The sequence below is a fragment of the Dasypus novemcinctus genome, chromosome 22, assembly GCF_030445035.2.
Source record: "Dasypus novemcinctus isolate mDasNov1 chromosome 22, mDasNov1.1.hap2, whole genome shotgun sequence".
NCBI classification, from domain to species: Eukaryota; Metazoa; Chordata; class Mammalia; order Cingulata; family Dasypodidae; genus Dasypus; species Dasypus novemcinctus.
This window is the reverse complement of record NC_080694.1, coordinates 57,148,452-57,164,986: the sequence shown is the minus strand read 5'-3', so window position 1 is coordinate 57,164,986 and position 16,535 is coordinate 57,148,452. Positions and strand designations below refer to the sequence as shown.

The 16,535-nt window shown below is 48.0% G+C and overlaps 1 protein-coding gene across 5 annotated transcripts in view; it reads left to right on the top strand.

Annotated features, from left to right (window-relative positions):
- RIPOR2 (RHO family interacting cell polarization regulator 2) overlaps positions 1-16,535 on the top strand; it is a 212,209-nt gene that overhangs the window by 190,188 nt on the left and 5,486 nt on the right. For all 5 annotated transcript variants that reach the window (XM_058285324.2, XM_012526591.4, XM_058285325.2 and 2 more), the window contains exons 15-21: positions 832-1,000; positions 4,607-4,742; positions 6,289-6,450; positions 7,376-7,534; positions 9,693-9,895; positions 15,153-15,236; positions 16,303-16,393. In XM_058285324.2, coding sequence (XP_058141307.1) covers positions 832-1,000; positions 4,607-4,742; positions 6,289-6,450; positions 7,376-7,534; positions 9,693-9,895; positions 15,153-15,236; positions 16,303-16,393 — 1,004 coding nt within the window. The remainder of the gene's footprint in view (positions 1-831; positions 1,001-4,606; positions 4,743-6,288; positions 6,451-7,375; positions 7,535-9,692; positions 9,896-15,152; positions 15,237-16,302; positions 16,394-16,535) is intronic.

Genomic DNA, 16,535 nt, shown 5'->3' with positions numbered 1-16,535 from the left:
GGGAAATCAGTTGTGTGTGTTAAGGATGTGCTTACTGTAAGGACACAAGTTGAGCATTTTCCCCTTGGGAGTAAATGTGAATCAGCAAAGCTTTCAAAGCCACTACCCTCGGAGCATGAGCTGTTGTCGTTGCGTGAGAACGGACGCCAGGCCGTGACCTGGTTAACCTCCCTGTTTGTCAGTCTTTCCACCTGGGAAATGGGACTCCTGTTACCTCCCTTCCTTGCTCACAGGTTTATTCTTAAAATAAAACTAGGTGATAGAGGTAACCAATTTTTTAAAAGCGTAAGTTCCTTGTGCAACTAGTATATGACCCCCATGAAACGTCAACAGTGGGGTGTCAACAAAGCACAAGAGGCAGAATGACAATATGCCTCGAAAGAGTAAAGTCCCTTTGGACTTTCGTTCAGAGGAGAACACCACGATTCTGCTCTTGGTGACTTTTCTTTTTCAAGTAGCAATTGATGTCCATGCTGGGAAAGCCTGGAGGCCAGGGAAACCTGGACAGAGTATTTCTTTCTGGTATGACTCTAAGGAAACCGCAAATAGAAAGGACAGTTTGCCAGAAAACCTGGCAAATCGCCCTGTCGACAGAGCAGGGAAGTGCGACAGGTGCAAAATAAGGCATTTTGAATGTGGCTCGTTGTGCCTGAGAAGCCAGCGGAGCCCTCGTCCACCTGGTGTCCAGCGTTAGGCAGAGCGGCAGCCAGGCGTAACTGAGAGGTCGTTTTCGAAAGGCGTCTCGCCTCTTCGAGGTGGACGGAAGGAAGAGCGCGTCTTCGGGGGCGCCGCCGCGAGCCCCGCGGTCTCACCCACCTCCCGCTTCGACAGCTACAGGGCAGTGCACCCGGAGGCCAAGGGGCACCTCAGCGAAGCCCTGACGGAGGACACGGGGGTCGGCACCAGCGTGGCCGGGAGCCCGCTGCCCCTGACGACCGGCAACGAGAGCCTCGACCTGGCCATCGTCAGGCACCTGCAGTACTGCGCCCAGCTCGTGCAGGTAGGTGGCGCCGAGGGTTGTCAGGGCACGAGGGAAGCGCGCTTCCTTGCTGTAGTTCAGGAAGGGAGACGCAACGAGAACTCAGGAACGGGAGAGCAATCCTGCTTTGGCCGGAGCCCAGGGGGCAGCTGAGGGGGGCTGCGTGCTTGCTCAGCCCCGGGTCTTCTAAAAACCTAGATGACCTGCAAAGGCAGGGCATAGACCAGACCGAGCTCTTGCTTCCTAAGCACTTGTAGTAGGGGGCAGGGAGGGATTTAAAATGAAGGAAAGAAGCATTTGCCTCTGGCCACCTACAAGTGGAGCTTGAAAGCCAGGGCATGGGTTAGGATGGGGCTGTCACCTGCGTTCGTTTTCTACCACCTAGAGAGCTGAGAGCCAAATGCAAAAGAGCCCACCTAAGGTGGCCCAGTCTTGAAGAAGTAGGGCTCATCGATGGGAGTAAACACTTCTCTAGGCCAATATCATCACCAGTTAGCTATCGTTCGGGGACACCCTAGAGCTTGTTTTTCTTCACATTTCAAGCTGTTTACCGCGGGAGGTTTTGCAACAGGGACACAGATATTTTGAAATTCTTTTGTTGCAAGAAGGGTTGCGGCTGCCTCGAACACTGCAGGTTTCCCCCAAGCACCCACTTAAATGCCCCTTCCTTGCCTGGGTACGTGGGGAAACGGAAAAAAAGGTAGAAGTCATTTAATCACGGCTTCAGGGCATGAGCCTGGCTGGAAGGGGCAAAGATGAGGAGACACACTAAGAGCACGAGAGCCCCCTCCCTTCTGAAGGACGAGGAGCCAGGAAGCTCAGGGAGCAGGAGCAGGGCTGCCTGCCCCAGGGAGGTGGAGAGGAAGCCAGCAGCTCAGGGCCACGCAGACAGGTCACATGCCGTGGGACCTGTCGGCTGTTCACACCCTTGTGCCTTGATTGACCAGGACCCCAGGCCATCTCTTCTGTTGAGTGTTGAATTTACAAACCCTGATACAACCAAGGTGGCAGAATGTGCAAAATGGGCGAGGGTTTTTATTTACTAATGGCTACTCTGTATCCACTGGCCATTTGGACGAGGTCAGGTTTCACAGCTCTGTTACCCTTACTAAGCCTGCTGCTGTGCCCAGCAAACCACCAGTTTACCTTTTAGAGGTAAAGAAGTTATTTCGTGACTTGAGGGAATTCTCTTCCATCAAAGGGTGAACATTTTCTCCCAAAGATTAACTGGCATTGGATTTTCAGTGTAATGGATCTCCCTGTAATAAAGTCATGATTATAACAATTCAGCCCTTCACTGGGGAAAAGCTGCCCTAGAAAAACAAGCAAGATGGATATGAAGACATAGAACGAAGGAATGAGGGCTGGAAGCATACTTTTTATTCATAGTTACTCCTGAATCAGTGGACATAGGCATTCATTGGTATGTAATTGCAGAGAGAGAAAACTGGGTATTCCATAAGAATCACAATAGCCACAAAATTTTAAAAATAAGTCATTCATTTTTACTCTATTTACTTACATGAAAGGTATTAGCACATAACTGCTGCATCAAAAAAAAAAATTTTTTTTGAGGTACCGGGAACTGGGGATTAAATCCGGAACCTCGTATGTGGGAAGCCGGCACTCAGCCACCAAGCCACATCAGCTCCCTGAGTTGGTTTTTTCATTTGTTTGCTTGTTGCTTTGTTTTATTGTTTTTTGGAGGCACGAGGAACTGAACCCGGGACCTCCCATGTGGGAAGCAGATGCTCAACCACTTGATCCACATCTGCTGCTTATACCAGACTTTTTTTTTCTTGTTTAGTCTTAACTTTTTTTTTTCTTTATTTTCTTTTAAATGTTACATTCAAAAAATGTGACGTCCCCATATACCCCCCACCCCACCCCCACCCCACTCCTCCCACATTGACAACCTCTTTCATCATTGTGGCACATTCACTGCACCTGGTGAATACCTTTTGGAGCACGGCTGCACCACATGGACAGTCGTCTACATGGTAGTCTACACTCTCCCCCAGTCCACCCAGTGGGCCATGGCAGGGCACACAATGTCCAGCATCTGTCCCTGCAGCACCACCCAGGACAACTCCAAATCCTGAAAATGCTCCCACATCATATCTCTTCTTCCCTCTTCCTACCATCAGCAGCTACTCTGGCCACTTTTTCCACATCAATGCTACAATTTCTTCCATTGCTAATCACAATAGTTCCCCAGAAGAACACCAGTAAGTCCACTCTAATCCATACTCTATTCCTCCATCCTGTGGACCCTGGGATGGTTATGTCCAGTCCCACTCTGCATCAAGAGGGGGCTTAGATTCCACATGGATGATGGATGCAATTCTCCTGCTTGCAGTTGTAGGCACTCTTGACCCCCTGGTGTAGTGGTTGACCTTCTTCACCTCCCTGTTAGCTGACCTGGGTAAGTCCAATAAACCAGAGGGTAGGAGTTGCTAGTCTGCTGAGGCCCAGAGCCTGGCTGTCACACAGCCAGTCCAGAGATTCAGGTCTCCTGAGTATACACCAACCCCAGCACCGACCACAGGTCCGGTAAAAGTAACAGAAGAGGCATGTGTAGAGAGGTCACATCTGAGTCCAACTCCATCACACTCAGGAACACAAACTCCAAAGTAGGGCCAACTGACATGGCCCTGAACTCCAGAGCCAACTGCCATGACCATAGAACCTGTGGGTCTCAGTAGCCCTCAGGAGAACCAGTACCTACACCAGACTTCTGAATGTGAAAATCCTCATTGCTTTGGACAGAACAGCATGGTAACATGGGGCTGCATCCTGTGTCCATGTCCACCAGGTGGCCAGGGCAGCCTTCCAAGAAGCACAAAAGGACAGTGAACAACTTATATCCCTTCCTTTCTAGGGCCACCCCTCATTCTTTTTTCTTTTTTTTTTTTTTTTCAGTTTTCAGTTTTCATTTCATTTTTTAAATCTTCTGCCCCTTCCTTGTTATGACCCACATGAAAGTGAGTCTACTTACATGGCCCAAGGTAGTTACTCAACCTTTCTGTGCCTCAGTTTCTTCATCATGAAAAGGGGTCTCCAAAGGACAGAACTCATTGGGTTGCTGTGAGAAATAACACAGTTAAACCAGTAAAGGGCTCAGACTGGCTCCCGGTATGTAGTAAGTACTTGCTAATTATAATGGGATAGTTCTAATTATAATTAAGCATTTTTCTAAAACAAGAACTCAACGAAGAAATAAAACCATGCTGTGAAAAATCACTGCTCTCGCAAAATAAATCTTTTTCTGCTTACCTTCCAAGATGTAGCGTAAATATGCCCTCCAAGGTTCCAGGAGGACGATCAGATTTACAGCACGTTAAAAGGAAAGGCAAATTTACAATAACCTCGTGGCTCTCCTACTGAGAAAATTCCAGAATTTGTACAGGCATGAAAAAAAAGTTTAAAGCAACAAAAACATGCCCGATTTCAGCCACTGTTGTAACTGGCACAAAATGAGGAACGTTGCCAAACTGGAAGCAAAGCCCTGTATGGTTCGGTTGGCATCACAGCCACATTTGGGGAAGGATGAGGCTGGGGAGGGAAACTGGTTCAAGCTCTCTTGACAGCAGACTTGAAACCCTAGGTTTTTGTTTGTCTTATTAGCAAATTGTGTTCTCAAGCAAAACCCCGTTCGTCGCACGAAATCTCCTTGAGAAGCTTTCCAGGCAGATCCAAGTGGTGAAGAGGCTCGCGGCCATCAGCGATGAAAACTTGGGAAGCATCGGTTCTGTCGTGGAAGGTAAGGGTCTGCCCTGCCTGCTCCCGGGCACAGCTGTGTCGGGGCAGCGTGGACGCGTCCTTGGCCGTGGGAGAGCAGTTCCCACACCTCACGCCGCCTCCGAGCCGCCAGCAGAGGCCGCCACCTCTTGGCGGCAGGCGTGGACAGCAGCAGCCTGCACCTGCAGGACAGGTCACAGGCTGCTTCTGGGGCGCGTGTCCACCTGGGGGCAGCCAGGACTGCTGCTGCTCCATGGAGCCGGCTAGGACAACGCCCATGGGAACGTGCTTCCAAGCCCTGCTGGGAAAGGCTGGAAGTATGTGAATCCCAAGGCCTCCAGGGTGCCGGGTCTTAGGGTTTTAGATGCAGAACTGGGTATAGGGAAATCACCTTCGAGTTTGTGAAGGATGTCGGGGCCCTTTGGGAAAGAAGAATTTATGCCTTAAAATGCAAAACACCAGTCGGAAGATTTGCACACCAGCTATTTGATGGAAGTAGGGGAGGCTGGCTGGGGCCCTCATTGGACCCCCCTGCCAGGCAGTGTACTTCAAATGGAAAACACACAGGCCCCAGCGACCCTCCCCTCCCAGCTCACTTTTTTTAAAAAAGATATTTAGATTACATAAATGCTACATAAAAAATAGAGGGGATTCCTATATGCTCCCCACACTGCCCGCATTTACCCCCATTAACAGCATCCTTCATTAGTGTGGTACATTCACTGCAATTGATGAACACGTTTTGGAGCATTGCTACACAGCGTGGATTATAGTTTACATTGCGGTTTACTCTCTCCCCATTAGTTACAACTGATGAACACATATTGGAGCATTGCTGATAAGCAGGGATTAAAGTTAACATTGTGGTTTATGTTCTCTCCCACCCAATTCTGTAGGTTTGGGCAGGATATATAATGGCCTATATCTGTCATTGCAATGTCATTCATTCCCAAGTCCCAAAAATGCCCCCATATTACACCTATTTTTCCCTCTCCCTACCCTCAGAACCTCCAGTGGCCACTGCCTCCACATCAATGATATGATTTCTTCCATTGCTAGGCTCACAATAAATACCAGTAAGTCCACTCTAGTCCGTAGTTCATTGCCCAGTCCTGAGGATTCTGGGATGGTGATGCCCGCTCCATCTGTAACTGAGAGGGGACTTCAGTCCCACAGGGCCAACGGATGGGACTCTCTTGCTAACAGCTGTAGGCTCTCTCGGTTCCTTGGTGTGGTGGTTGCCCATCCTACTTCCTTATTAGCTGTCCTGGGTTAGTCCAATGAACTGGAGAGTTGGTGTTGCAGTTCCGCTGAGGCTCAGGGCCCAGCTGGCACATGGACAGCCCAAAGGTTCAAGTCTCTTGGACGCTCACCTACCAACTCCAGCACAGACTACAAGTTCAAGTAGAAGGGACCGAAGAGCCATGTGTAGGGAAACCACAACTGAGTCCAGTTCTGTCACACTGGGGAGCACAAACTCCAAAGCAGGGCCCACTGGCAAGGCCCCAAACGCCTGGCACCCAGCTCACCGTCGCGTGCCTCAAGAGCGGGGTGCTCTTCTCTTCCAGCCATCCCAGAATTCCACACGGAGCTGCCCCTGCTCTCCTTCTGGACCCAGTGCTGCAGCCCGGCAGGAGTCTTCCACAGCTCGGCCGGCAGGGTGCTGGGGCAGCTGGAGGCGGGCTTCCACAGGGCCATCAGCCAGGACCACCCCGGCCTCGCCGAGCCAGGTACGCTGTCCACGGGGCGGGAGCCAGGATGCCCGCACCTCTCCGCAGCCTGGGGAGGGAACGCGACACACGGCCCTAAAAGCAAGCAGCTTACCCTCCGGGGAAAACATCGTGTGCCCTGTCAGATTTGAGAAACGCGAAATGGTGAATGTGTGGTATCGGCAGGGACTTTCAAAAGCACTATATTTCTGTATTACTAGAGTATGTACACTTTTTTCATTGAAATGTCACCAGAATGGCAGTGTCAAGAAGTACAGCCACTTCAGAAAAACCGTCTGGCAGTTTCTACTGACCTCTGCCCTGGCATCTGGCAATTCTACTTCTAAATATATCAAGAAAAATAAGTGCTTATGTTTACAAAGAAAGACGTGTGAGAATTTCATAGCAACTTCATTCACAAGAGCCAAACACTGGAAACAACCCAATGCCCATCAACAAGAGCATGGATGAATTGTAATATAGTCATACAATATGGTATTTTAGCCCTTGAAAAAGAAACAAATTACTGCCACAAGCAACCATTCGGATTAATCTCACAGATATATTGTTGAGTAAAGGGAACCAGGTGCAAAAAGTACACACAGTGTAATTCCACTTATGCAGAGTTCAAGAACAGGCAAAGCTAACCGATGTTGATGGAAATGAGATTCGTGGTTGCACCTGGTGGGAACAGGTGGTATAGACGTGGGGGGGGGCGAGAAAACCTTACAGGGTGCTGGCACTGGTTCTGTACCTTGAGCTGAATGGCAGTTGCACAGGTGTATACAGAAGGAAAACTCATTCAGCTGCACACTGGAGCTTAGTTCACTGTACACACTTTGCAGAGCTCAACCCTTCATAAAATGATGAACCAAGGAATTATAGAATGAATGAATGAATGATCGTGTTTCTCAAAGCTGCTTTGTAACCTTCCCCTTCCAAACAGTGTTTCGAACGCTGGTGTCCCAAATGCTGGACCGGGCCGAGCCGCTGCTTCCCTCCAGCCTCTCCTCGGAAGTCATCACCGTTTTCCAGTACCACAGTTACTTTGCCAGCCACGGCGTGAGCGACCTGGAGAGTTACTTGGGCCAGCTGGCCAAACAAGGTGGGACATGGTCTTTAGTCTCCCTGTGACGGTGGCTCGATTCAGGCTTCCTGCTGGTCTTTGCAATCACAGTGTACAGTCATTTTTTTGTTTGTTCTTTTCATTTTGTTTGGTTTGGTTTTCAAGTTAGCAATTGAGCTTTGTCCTTAATGACTTCTGGACTTTTAACATTAGTCAGCTCCTTGTGAATGAGTCAGGGGTCTACTAAGAACTTCCCAATCGTCCAGTGAAGGTGTGCAGTTAACAGGAAGCTGGCACCTGACTTAATTTCCCTATAATTTCTTTCCTTCATTAGGGTATCTGCCATTTGTAGGTTCAAGCCTACAGGCATTACCGTTTATGTTGTGTCTTTGGGGGGAGCGCTCGTAATAACATGCAGAAGTGGAACTCACAGGAGGGCATGTGGGGCGGCAGCAGGAAGGAGCAGGAAGAAAAGGTGGGAAGGCCAAGCCAGCGTGGCAGAGCCAGGGGCCGAGGAGGGCGCGAGCCAGCGTGGAGGCGTGGCGGGGAAGCTGCCCTCATGGGGTGTTCGCGAGACCTCTCTGGGCGTGGAGGCAGGGGTGTGCCCTGGAAATCCACAAGGCCTGATGGTGCGGGCTGAAGGCGGTGGGGAGGAAGGAGCTGCGTCCTCTGGGGGTAGGTAGAGCTTGGGGCACAGCACCAGCCAGCAGCCGTGCGTCTGGTGCTGCTCGGCCTAGCCCTTCCCTTTCCAGAACCTTCAACCCTGTGACAAGCTCCCCAGACGGGTTGACTCCTCCTCCCGGCACCGCGCCAGGTGGGATGCGGGAGGGTCTGCGCGCCCCTTACAAAGAGGAGAGAGGTGCAGGGGGCAGGCGGGCACTGCTCAGGACTGTGGGCTCACGTCACAGTCTCGAGGTCAGATTTGACACGAAGTCAAGCTTCTGAGTCAATTTCCATTTTACTCGGTTAATATCCATGTTAGTTTACTCGATGGCAGGTGCCACCTCTCAGCCTCTCGTGACACTGTCCAGAGAAAGCCCAGTCTATCGCCAGGGAGAATGGGGAGTGACAACGAAAACAGTTCTGACCTTCTGGGTGCTTTTTTCTTTCTCTTACATTATAAAAGCAAAAGACCTTCCTTAAAAATTTTAGAAAACATAGAGAAGTTTGAAGGCAAAAATTCAAATTGCCTATGCTTCTACTATTAAAATCTAATGTCTTTTTCAGTTGAATGGGTGTGAGTTTGATGTTTGAAATTGGGATTATTCATTATAAAATTATACACAGCTTGTTGTGTATTGAACATTATATTCTTTGAAAAGGTTTTATTATAATTATAATAAATTTATATACAATTTATATGTACTATAATAAATTTACGTATAATTTATATTCCTCCATTTGGATGTTTCATAATGTATTTGTATTGCTGAACATTTCAGTTGTTTTCTGCTATTTATTTACTTAGATATTATAGGTAAGACTATCTCAAGACTTTTTACTAGGGTATTTATTTATAAAGCAGCGAAAGTACCAGAATATCCACAGCACAAGAAATAGAAAATTAAAGCAAAAAATCTGGATAACTTACAAACTTGTCCTTGGGTGCAGAAGACACTGCTCATGAATGGAACTGAATTTTAGCATCTATTTTCCCGTGTGTACTGAGCCTGCCACACTCGCATCCTGGTGTGTTTTTTTTTTTTTGAGACCAATGGAGCACCCATTTCGGATTTTCAGTTATGGATTAGAGTACATTCCTTAGTCGAACTGAACACCTGAATGGAGACAGAGAGAAAGCAGTGTGGACTTCATGCAGGGTTAGGGTTTTACCAGATGGACCTGCTCAAAAGCCAGGGGAAATAAGGTGTGCTGTAGTAGGAGGACTGTAAAAAAGGTTGACTTACTCTAGATCTCACATTTGATTACGTAATTCATCTAGAAGTTATTTTAGTAGCCAGGTAGAGGTCCACCTTAATTTTCTCCCCATACAATTAGCCACTTGCCTCAATACAGTTATTTGAATCATCTGTCCTTTTCTCACTAGTTTGAAATGCCACTTTTATCATATACTAATTTTTCACATGCATTCGGGTCTCTTGTCACGTATACACTTCCATATGTGTGTGTCTCATTTATATTATATGTAAATATATAATCATATCATACCGAGCTCTGTTTTCTTCTTCCTCTCCAGTTTCCATGGTCCAGACTCTGCAATCGCTAAGAGATGAAAAACTGCTACAGACGATGGCGGCCCTGGCCCCCAACCACCTGCCCCCCGAGCAGGAGGTCCTCAGGACTCTCGCTCTGCTACTAACTGAAGGCGACAGCGAAGTCAGTGAGGCTGTGACCCTTTACCTGGCAGCAGCCTCCAAAAATGAGCATTTCAGAGAAAAGGTAGGCCATTACATTAGGGACATCAGGTGGGAAGCATTTACTGTTAATATTTTGCCATCTACTCTTTTATAAAAGGAATTTTTTCAGCTTATGAATAAATACACATTCTATGTAAAACATTTAAAACTACAGAAATACAGTAATAAAGTGCCCCGTAAGTCCAGCCCCCAAACACAACTGTTAATTTAGTAAATATTCTTCAGATTTTTTCTATGTATATGCTAACATATAAATTATTATTATTTATAAAAAGTAAGCTCACACTGTTATATTGTTTTGTAATTAACGTTTTTTATGTAATATAGCATGGCTATTATCTTTCCAGGTCAGAAAATATTGACCTACCTCCTCCTATCTGATGAATGTGTGGCCCAATGTGTGGATATCCCATAGTTTACTTCTTTGTTTTTCTGTACTGATGGGCATTCGTATAGTTTCCAACTATGAAAAATATCATGGTGAACATCTATGTATAGGTATGTTACACACAAATATTTATATGAGCAGTTTGGGGTCAGGTCATCAAACTATCGGGTCAAGGAGTGAGAATATTTTTAATTTTAAAAGCCATCCCTCCTACTGCCAGGCAAGAGGCTATTTCGTCACGCTTTGCTTTCATTGGTCATCCTGACGTAACAGGCATCTGCTAGCCAAGCACACCGGGGCCCGGTGCAAGCAGGGGGCTTGGTTCTCTGAGATGCCTTTACAATTTGAACTGTTATTCTAAACAAAAAAAAAAAAAAAAAAAACAAAAACTGTCTCACATGGAAGTTCAGACAGGCTCAAGAGAAGTTGACTTGGCCCCCTCTTGTCCTTGAACAGGTCAAATGTTGAATTCTCCGGAGGAGTTTCTTTACCTTTTCTCTGTCCCTTCCCTAAGTGCATGGTGAGATGGTTTTGTACTCGAGACGATATTCCCGTCCTACTATGTGTTAGTCCAAAGGCTGTACTTTGTACCACACCACCCTTTCCAGCACTGAGGAGAGGAGAAAACACAAATGCTGAGACCAGCTCACCAACAGGTCTGCACGAAGGGAAGGTGACGCAGAACTGAAGAAATAAAAGGACAGAAAGAAAGACACAAGAGAGAAAATAAAGATGCGACCAGGGCACTCAAAAGCTTCTGGAGCTGAGAGCCTCGCCTCTAGTTTCCACATCACATTTATTAGAAATGACGAAGCAGTGGTTCTCTATGCTTACTTTCCAGGCTGCTCGTTGTTAAAGCTGCAGCACCTGCAGTGCTGGGGAACAGGCCATATACAAAGTTCAAACGCTCCACATGCAAATAATTTTCGTGCTGACCAGACAGCATTCCGTCTAGTCAAGGCGGCTGTTCCTAAACCCACACGTCTTATCTGCATTATGGAAACGTTTCAACTTCAAGCCAGGCTCCCACATTCAAATTCAAGCTAGTTTCCCACACACAAAGATGGGCGCGCACGCTGGTGGCTGGGGCCCCACGCATCTAAGCCTGCGCAGCCCACGGGAGAAGGGTTTGGTACTCTGGCCGTGACCAAGGGCCAGTGTTCCGCTCCCCCTGAGAAAAGCAGCATAACCACAGCTACAGTCCAGCCGCCTTGGCTTCTCCATATGCACCTTCCATTTCCAGGGCCCAAGCCGCAGGCCAAAGGCTCTACATTTCCATTCCAATTCAGCTCTCAGGTGGATTCTCTTGGATTCCATCTTCATCACTGAGCCTTTCTTGGTTTCTTGCCATGTGTCTGACTCTATATGGAGGGTTCTGTGGACACAGTAGAAATAAAAGGAAGATAGTTGCTCCCCTTGAAGAATTTCCAATCTAGTAAAAAAAGAAAAGAAAACTGCCAATTATTGAGCACCTACTAAACGCCAGGCACTGTGCTGCTTCTCAGACCTGACAAGGTGGATACTATTTTCCCCCACTTTATAAATGTGGAAACTGAGCCTTCAAAGAGTTAGACTTGCCTGAGATCACACAGCAGTTAAGTGGTCAACCTTGGATGCCACTCAGGTCTGTTTGCCCTCAAAGCCTGAACTCCTGCCACTTTTTCTTCTATGAAATAGTAGAAATTAGTACATTAAATTCTTGAAAGTGATGCCACCTGCTAAATACCCCAATTCCTAGGTGGGAGCGGGTGTTACTAGAAACCTTGAATCTTGCGTCTAGAGTTGTGTGGCTCCTGAAACAAAGCACAAGTGGTACGTGCTGATTCGTTATCTTCTGAACCTCTCCTCCCACCTCGACAATAGGAAATAGCCACTCTGTGCAATTCTGCTGTTCCGTTGGGAGGTGGCTCTTCCGTTCCTCACGAGGACCTGCCGGAGGAGATGCGGATTGCCTCTGCAGGGCGGCCAGGGGCTTCACGACACGCCTTCTAGCTGCTTCCTGGGACTGCTACCAAATCTGAGTGTCACAACAGTCCCGTGCAGTCCCACCAAAATGAGCAACATGATGCTTGCTTGTTCTGCAAGAAACGGGGACGTGCCAAATACGTTCTTGAATTGTGCATCCGCATTCCCGCTCAAGTCAGTAGGGGTTCTGCTCGTGCTCAGAGGGACAGTGTGGCCCCGGAGCCGTGGGCTTGGGGATCAGTGTCACTGCACAGGAGCACAGTGCCGTGCCGGCAGTTCCCCTGGGAGCCTACTCTCTAAGACAACTGACAGGAGCAGGTCACGTCTCTAAACTCAACATAGGCATGTTGCCCTAGCATGTGCACCTGGCTTACAATGTATATAGTTCTGAAATGGGGCAGATAAAAACAACATTTCCACTGGGGCAGCCAGAATGAATGGGTTACGACCCTTTGCATTTTGCCAAGTCATCGTCCGATGGTTTTTGACATCCAGGGCCAGCCCTTGGTAAAATTATAAAGTGGATGAACTTTTGTGTGCACCTCTCCTCTGTTCTCTGCCCATCTCCTTCTTTTAACCCTGAAACAGAAGTTTAATGCTTATGCAAACCTTATATTCATAAGTATCCAAGTTCAAGGAGCTGCTAACGACGTAAATTGCCGCTCCTCTCAAGGGCTTTGCACCCTAACAGTGATTCCGCAGGATGGGGTGCCAGGGCAGAGCCGAGCTATCCATCTACCCAGGGTAGAGGGAGCGCTGCGGGGGGCCGGAGGGAGGTGGGGCCACACGGTCCCTCACTTTGTTCCTGGCTGCCCTGCTCAGATTTGGGTTTTTCCTCCTCCTCTTGCTGTCGCCCCAAAAGGAAGGTGGTAAAGGGCAAAAGGCAAGAAGAGAGGTCTAGAAGAGCTGATGCCGGGGCTGCAACTGCCCAGTTCTGGTGGGATTAAGAGCTGGTTAGTGTTGTTTTTGCTGTAAAAGCGCCCCGAGGGGGGAGGCAGGTGCACACAGGCAGGGCTCCCTCCTCACCCAGGGGTGCTGGGGGCGGAAGTGTGGTCGGGAAGATCGAGGCTGACAACTAGGACCCCGACAGGACCCGTGGTCACGGGGAAGGACCACGTCTAAGAGACACACCAGCGGAGGTGACAGGGGCCTGCCGGTTACGACTCAAGTTCTGCATTTGAAAATAAAAGCAGTGTAGGCAAATAGCAAACAGATGCAGTGGGGCCCTTCTTTTCCATCCCCCGGCTCTTTTCAAAGCTGATTTTCCTCTGAACAAGTACAAGTTCTGGTGAGTCCTACACATCTGAATTAATATTAAATACTGTACATTCTAGAAACTAGGAAGAATCAGCTTGGTAAAAAAAAAAATCAGGTTTATTTTTCCATGGAGACGTTTATACAGAGCCTCCACAGGCCATGTGTCAAACTCAGCCAACCCGAAACTCTTCCCCCTGCGACTTCTGCCGCCTCCGGTCCTTGTTTCTAAGAGCCACATTATTCTCCTGCCCGCTGGCCAGGAAAGCCCGGGTTCAGGTGGGACTCCCTGCCTGCCCTCTCATGTCCACGACCTCCCCCATGGCTCCCGCCTTGCCCCTCCATTTTAACACCATTTCCCAGCGGGGGCCCTCAGTCATTGTAGGAGGGAACCCCGACGGTTCTGAGCCCCCTAGTCATGCCTCACCCCCTTCCCGGGACACCGAAAGCCCCACTCTGATCAGGCCGCTTCCCGCTCCCGCTCCTTTTGCCCATTTACCATAGGGAGCACTTGAAACTCAGAGCGGAGTGGATGCGGCTCGAGGGGTTGAGCGCCTGCTTCCCACAGGGGAGGTCCTGGGTTCAATCTCTGGCGCTGGTACCTAAAAAAAAAACAACCTCTCCTCAGGAGCAGTCTCCATCTGGGCCTGTCTTCTTCACTGTCTTCCCCCTCCCCAGCCTGAGTCCTCGTTATTTTTCAAGTAAGCTGCCCCCTCCCTGCCTGCATGGCCTTCTAATAACGCCATTGCCTCTTGCTGGAAGGTCCTTGCTCCCCAGCTTCCCCTCTGACATCGACCCCATCCTTCAGACTCAGCTCGGGCATCATCGTTTCATGGAGCCTGCGCTGCTGCGGCGGGCGTGTCCTCTCCACCCGACGGGCTGGCACTGCCGCCTTCTTACGGCCCCTACTGCACGTGCTCTCTGCAGCGCCTTCTAACGTGTCTTGGCATTTCTGCTACCCTGAGGGTCCCTTGCAAGCCAGAATCTTAACTCTGTATCTTCCAAGTTCGTGTCGCCCTCAAGTCCTTGACTGAGTAGAATATAAGGGATTGATTTGACGCATAAACAAATAGCTCTTTTAATCAACATGAGCTTTCGTGATTTTTCTTTTGACTCTGAAGATAGTGTCAAATATCTGGTTTTATACTGAAATCCATCTCAGGGAGTAAAGAGGTATATTTCTTAAACTGTTGTCAAAAGAAACACTACAGACGAACGAAAGCATTGGAAGGGTTTATTGAAGGAGAAACTGCTCAGGCAGGAAGATCTCAAACGGGAAACTGGCGTGAGAGTGCCAATAGCCATCTGGGCACAGCCGCTCCTAAAAGCTATTAGGGGATAGTTAGGTGGGAAGTTACAGTGATTGGTTGGCATTTGATATCCTTATATCATAGGAAGCTCTGACCCAATGGTTGGTGTGATGTACTTAGCCATTTCTGATAGGCTGTCTCTACTGGCCTGAAACTGGCTTATTACCAAATGACTAAATGTTGCTCACACTGCAGCTTCCTCGAGTCTCAGAAGGTCCTGTGCTCAATTCTTTTGTCTTCTGACAGTCCATCATTTCTCAGAAGGCGGTAGCTCCTGGTAACTCCCAGGGCAGGTGGCCGTTTAATTTTCTCTAGCACTAGGAACCAATCCGAGTGTCTGAGCCGTGCCTCTTCTCTTTCAGGCCTTGCTCTATTACTGCGAAGCACTGACAAAGGCGAACCTGCAGCTGCAGAAGGCAGCTTGCCTGGCCCTGAAAAGCCTCCAGGTAAAGCGCAGCCCAGAGCCCCTTGCTGTCAGCCCCGATCAGGAAGGGCTAAGCCGAGCCAATGCCTCTGCTCTCCTTCCTGTGTGAAAGTACCTGTTTTTGCAGCATTTTTCATCAATGATGCACTGCTTATTGGTTCCAGGATCTTTAAAAAAGGAATAGTATTTCATATACTAAAGTATGTGACTTGGTCTTGTTAAAGTCAGTAAGTTTGAAAAAACAATTGTGTTTCTCAATAGTCAAGGGGAACTAGTTCACCAATAGCATCTCCTATCCCCAAAAAAGAGATGATCTGGTGATTATATCAGTTTTTATTGTTTGCAGAAAATAGCAGAGACAAAGTTTGCAAAAAGTACTAAAATTCCATTTGTCTCTAAATTCTCAGACCCTTCTCCACGGTAGTTAAGCAATGTTAATTTTGCCAGAGAGAGGCTGTGGACCTTTATTCTACTCTATTTTGGTATAAAAGCTCAATATTAGGAATTCTTTTTTTTTTTTTAAGGTACTTAGATTACATAAATGATACATAAAAAATGTAGGGGATTCCCATATGCCCCATCCTCTCCCCACACACATTTTCCCACATCAAAAACATCTTTTCATTAGTTTGGTACATTTGTTGCAATTGATGAACACATACTGGAGTATTGCCCCTGAGTGTGGATTATAGTTTACATAACAGTTTAAACTCTCTAATGTTAGGAATTCTTAAAGGTGTTTTGGAAGCAGTGTGATGCGGTAGAAAGAACTGCAGGTGGATTCTAGTCTGGGAAAGCAGTCTAGGCTTTTCACTTTTCTAGACCTAAAGTCCTCCAGGAAATGATCATCCAAGCTCCTACAAATACAATTCCAGGCTCCATCCTAGGAAATGCCTGTATAGTGCACCTGGAGGGAGCCCAGAAATCTGTACTTTAAGAAGAGTTCCTTAAGTGATCCTGACACTCAGTGAGGTTTGGAAACCCCGGGGTAAGATGGTTTTTAAGGCCCCTACGAGCTCTGAAATGCCAAGTCTCATGTAACCTCAGACCTCAACACTGGAACACTCTTTGTACTCATTTCCCCCCAGGCTACTGAGAGCATTAAAATGCTGGTGACACTGTGCCAGTCTGATATTGAAGAAATCAGAAATGTGGCCTCAGAAACCCTCTTGTCTCTTGGTGAGTTTTTGCACTTTATTGTTTACTTACATTCCCCCCCACCCCACCCCCACCATGGCTCCCTTGACGGCCCATTGTCTGCTTGTTGGGTTTATTTTTTTGGCTCATTGTCTGCTCATGGTCTGTTTATCTTGAGGGGGCA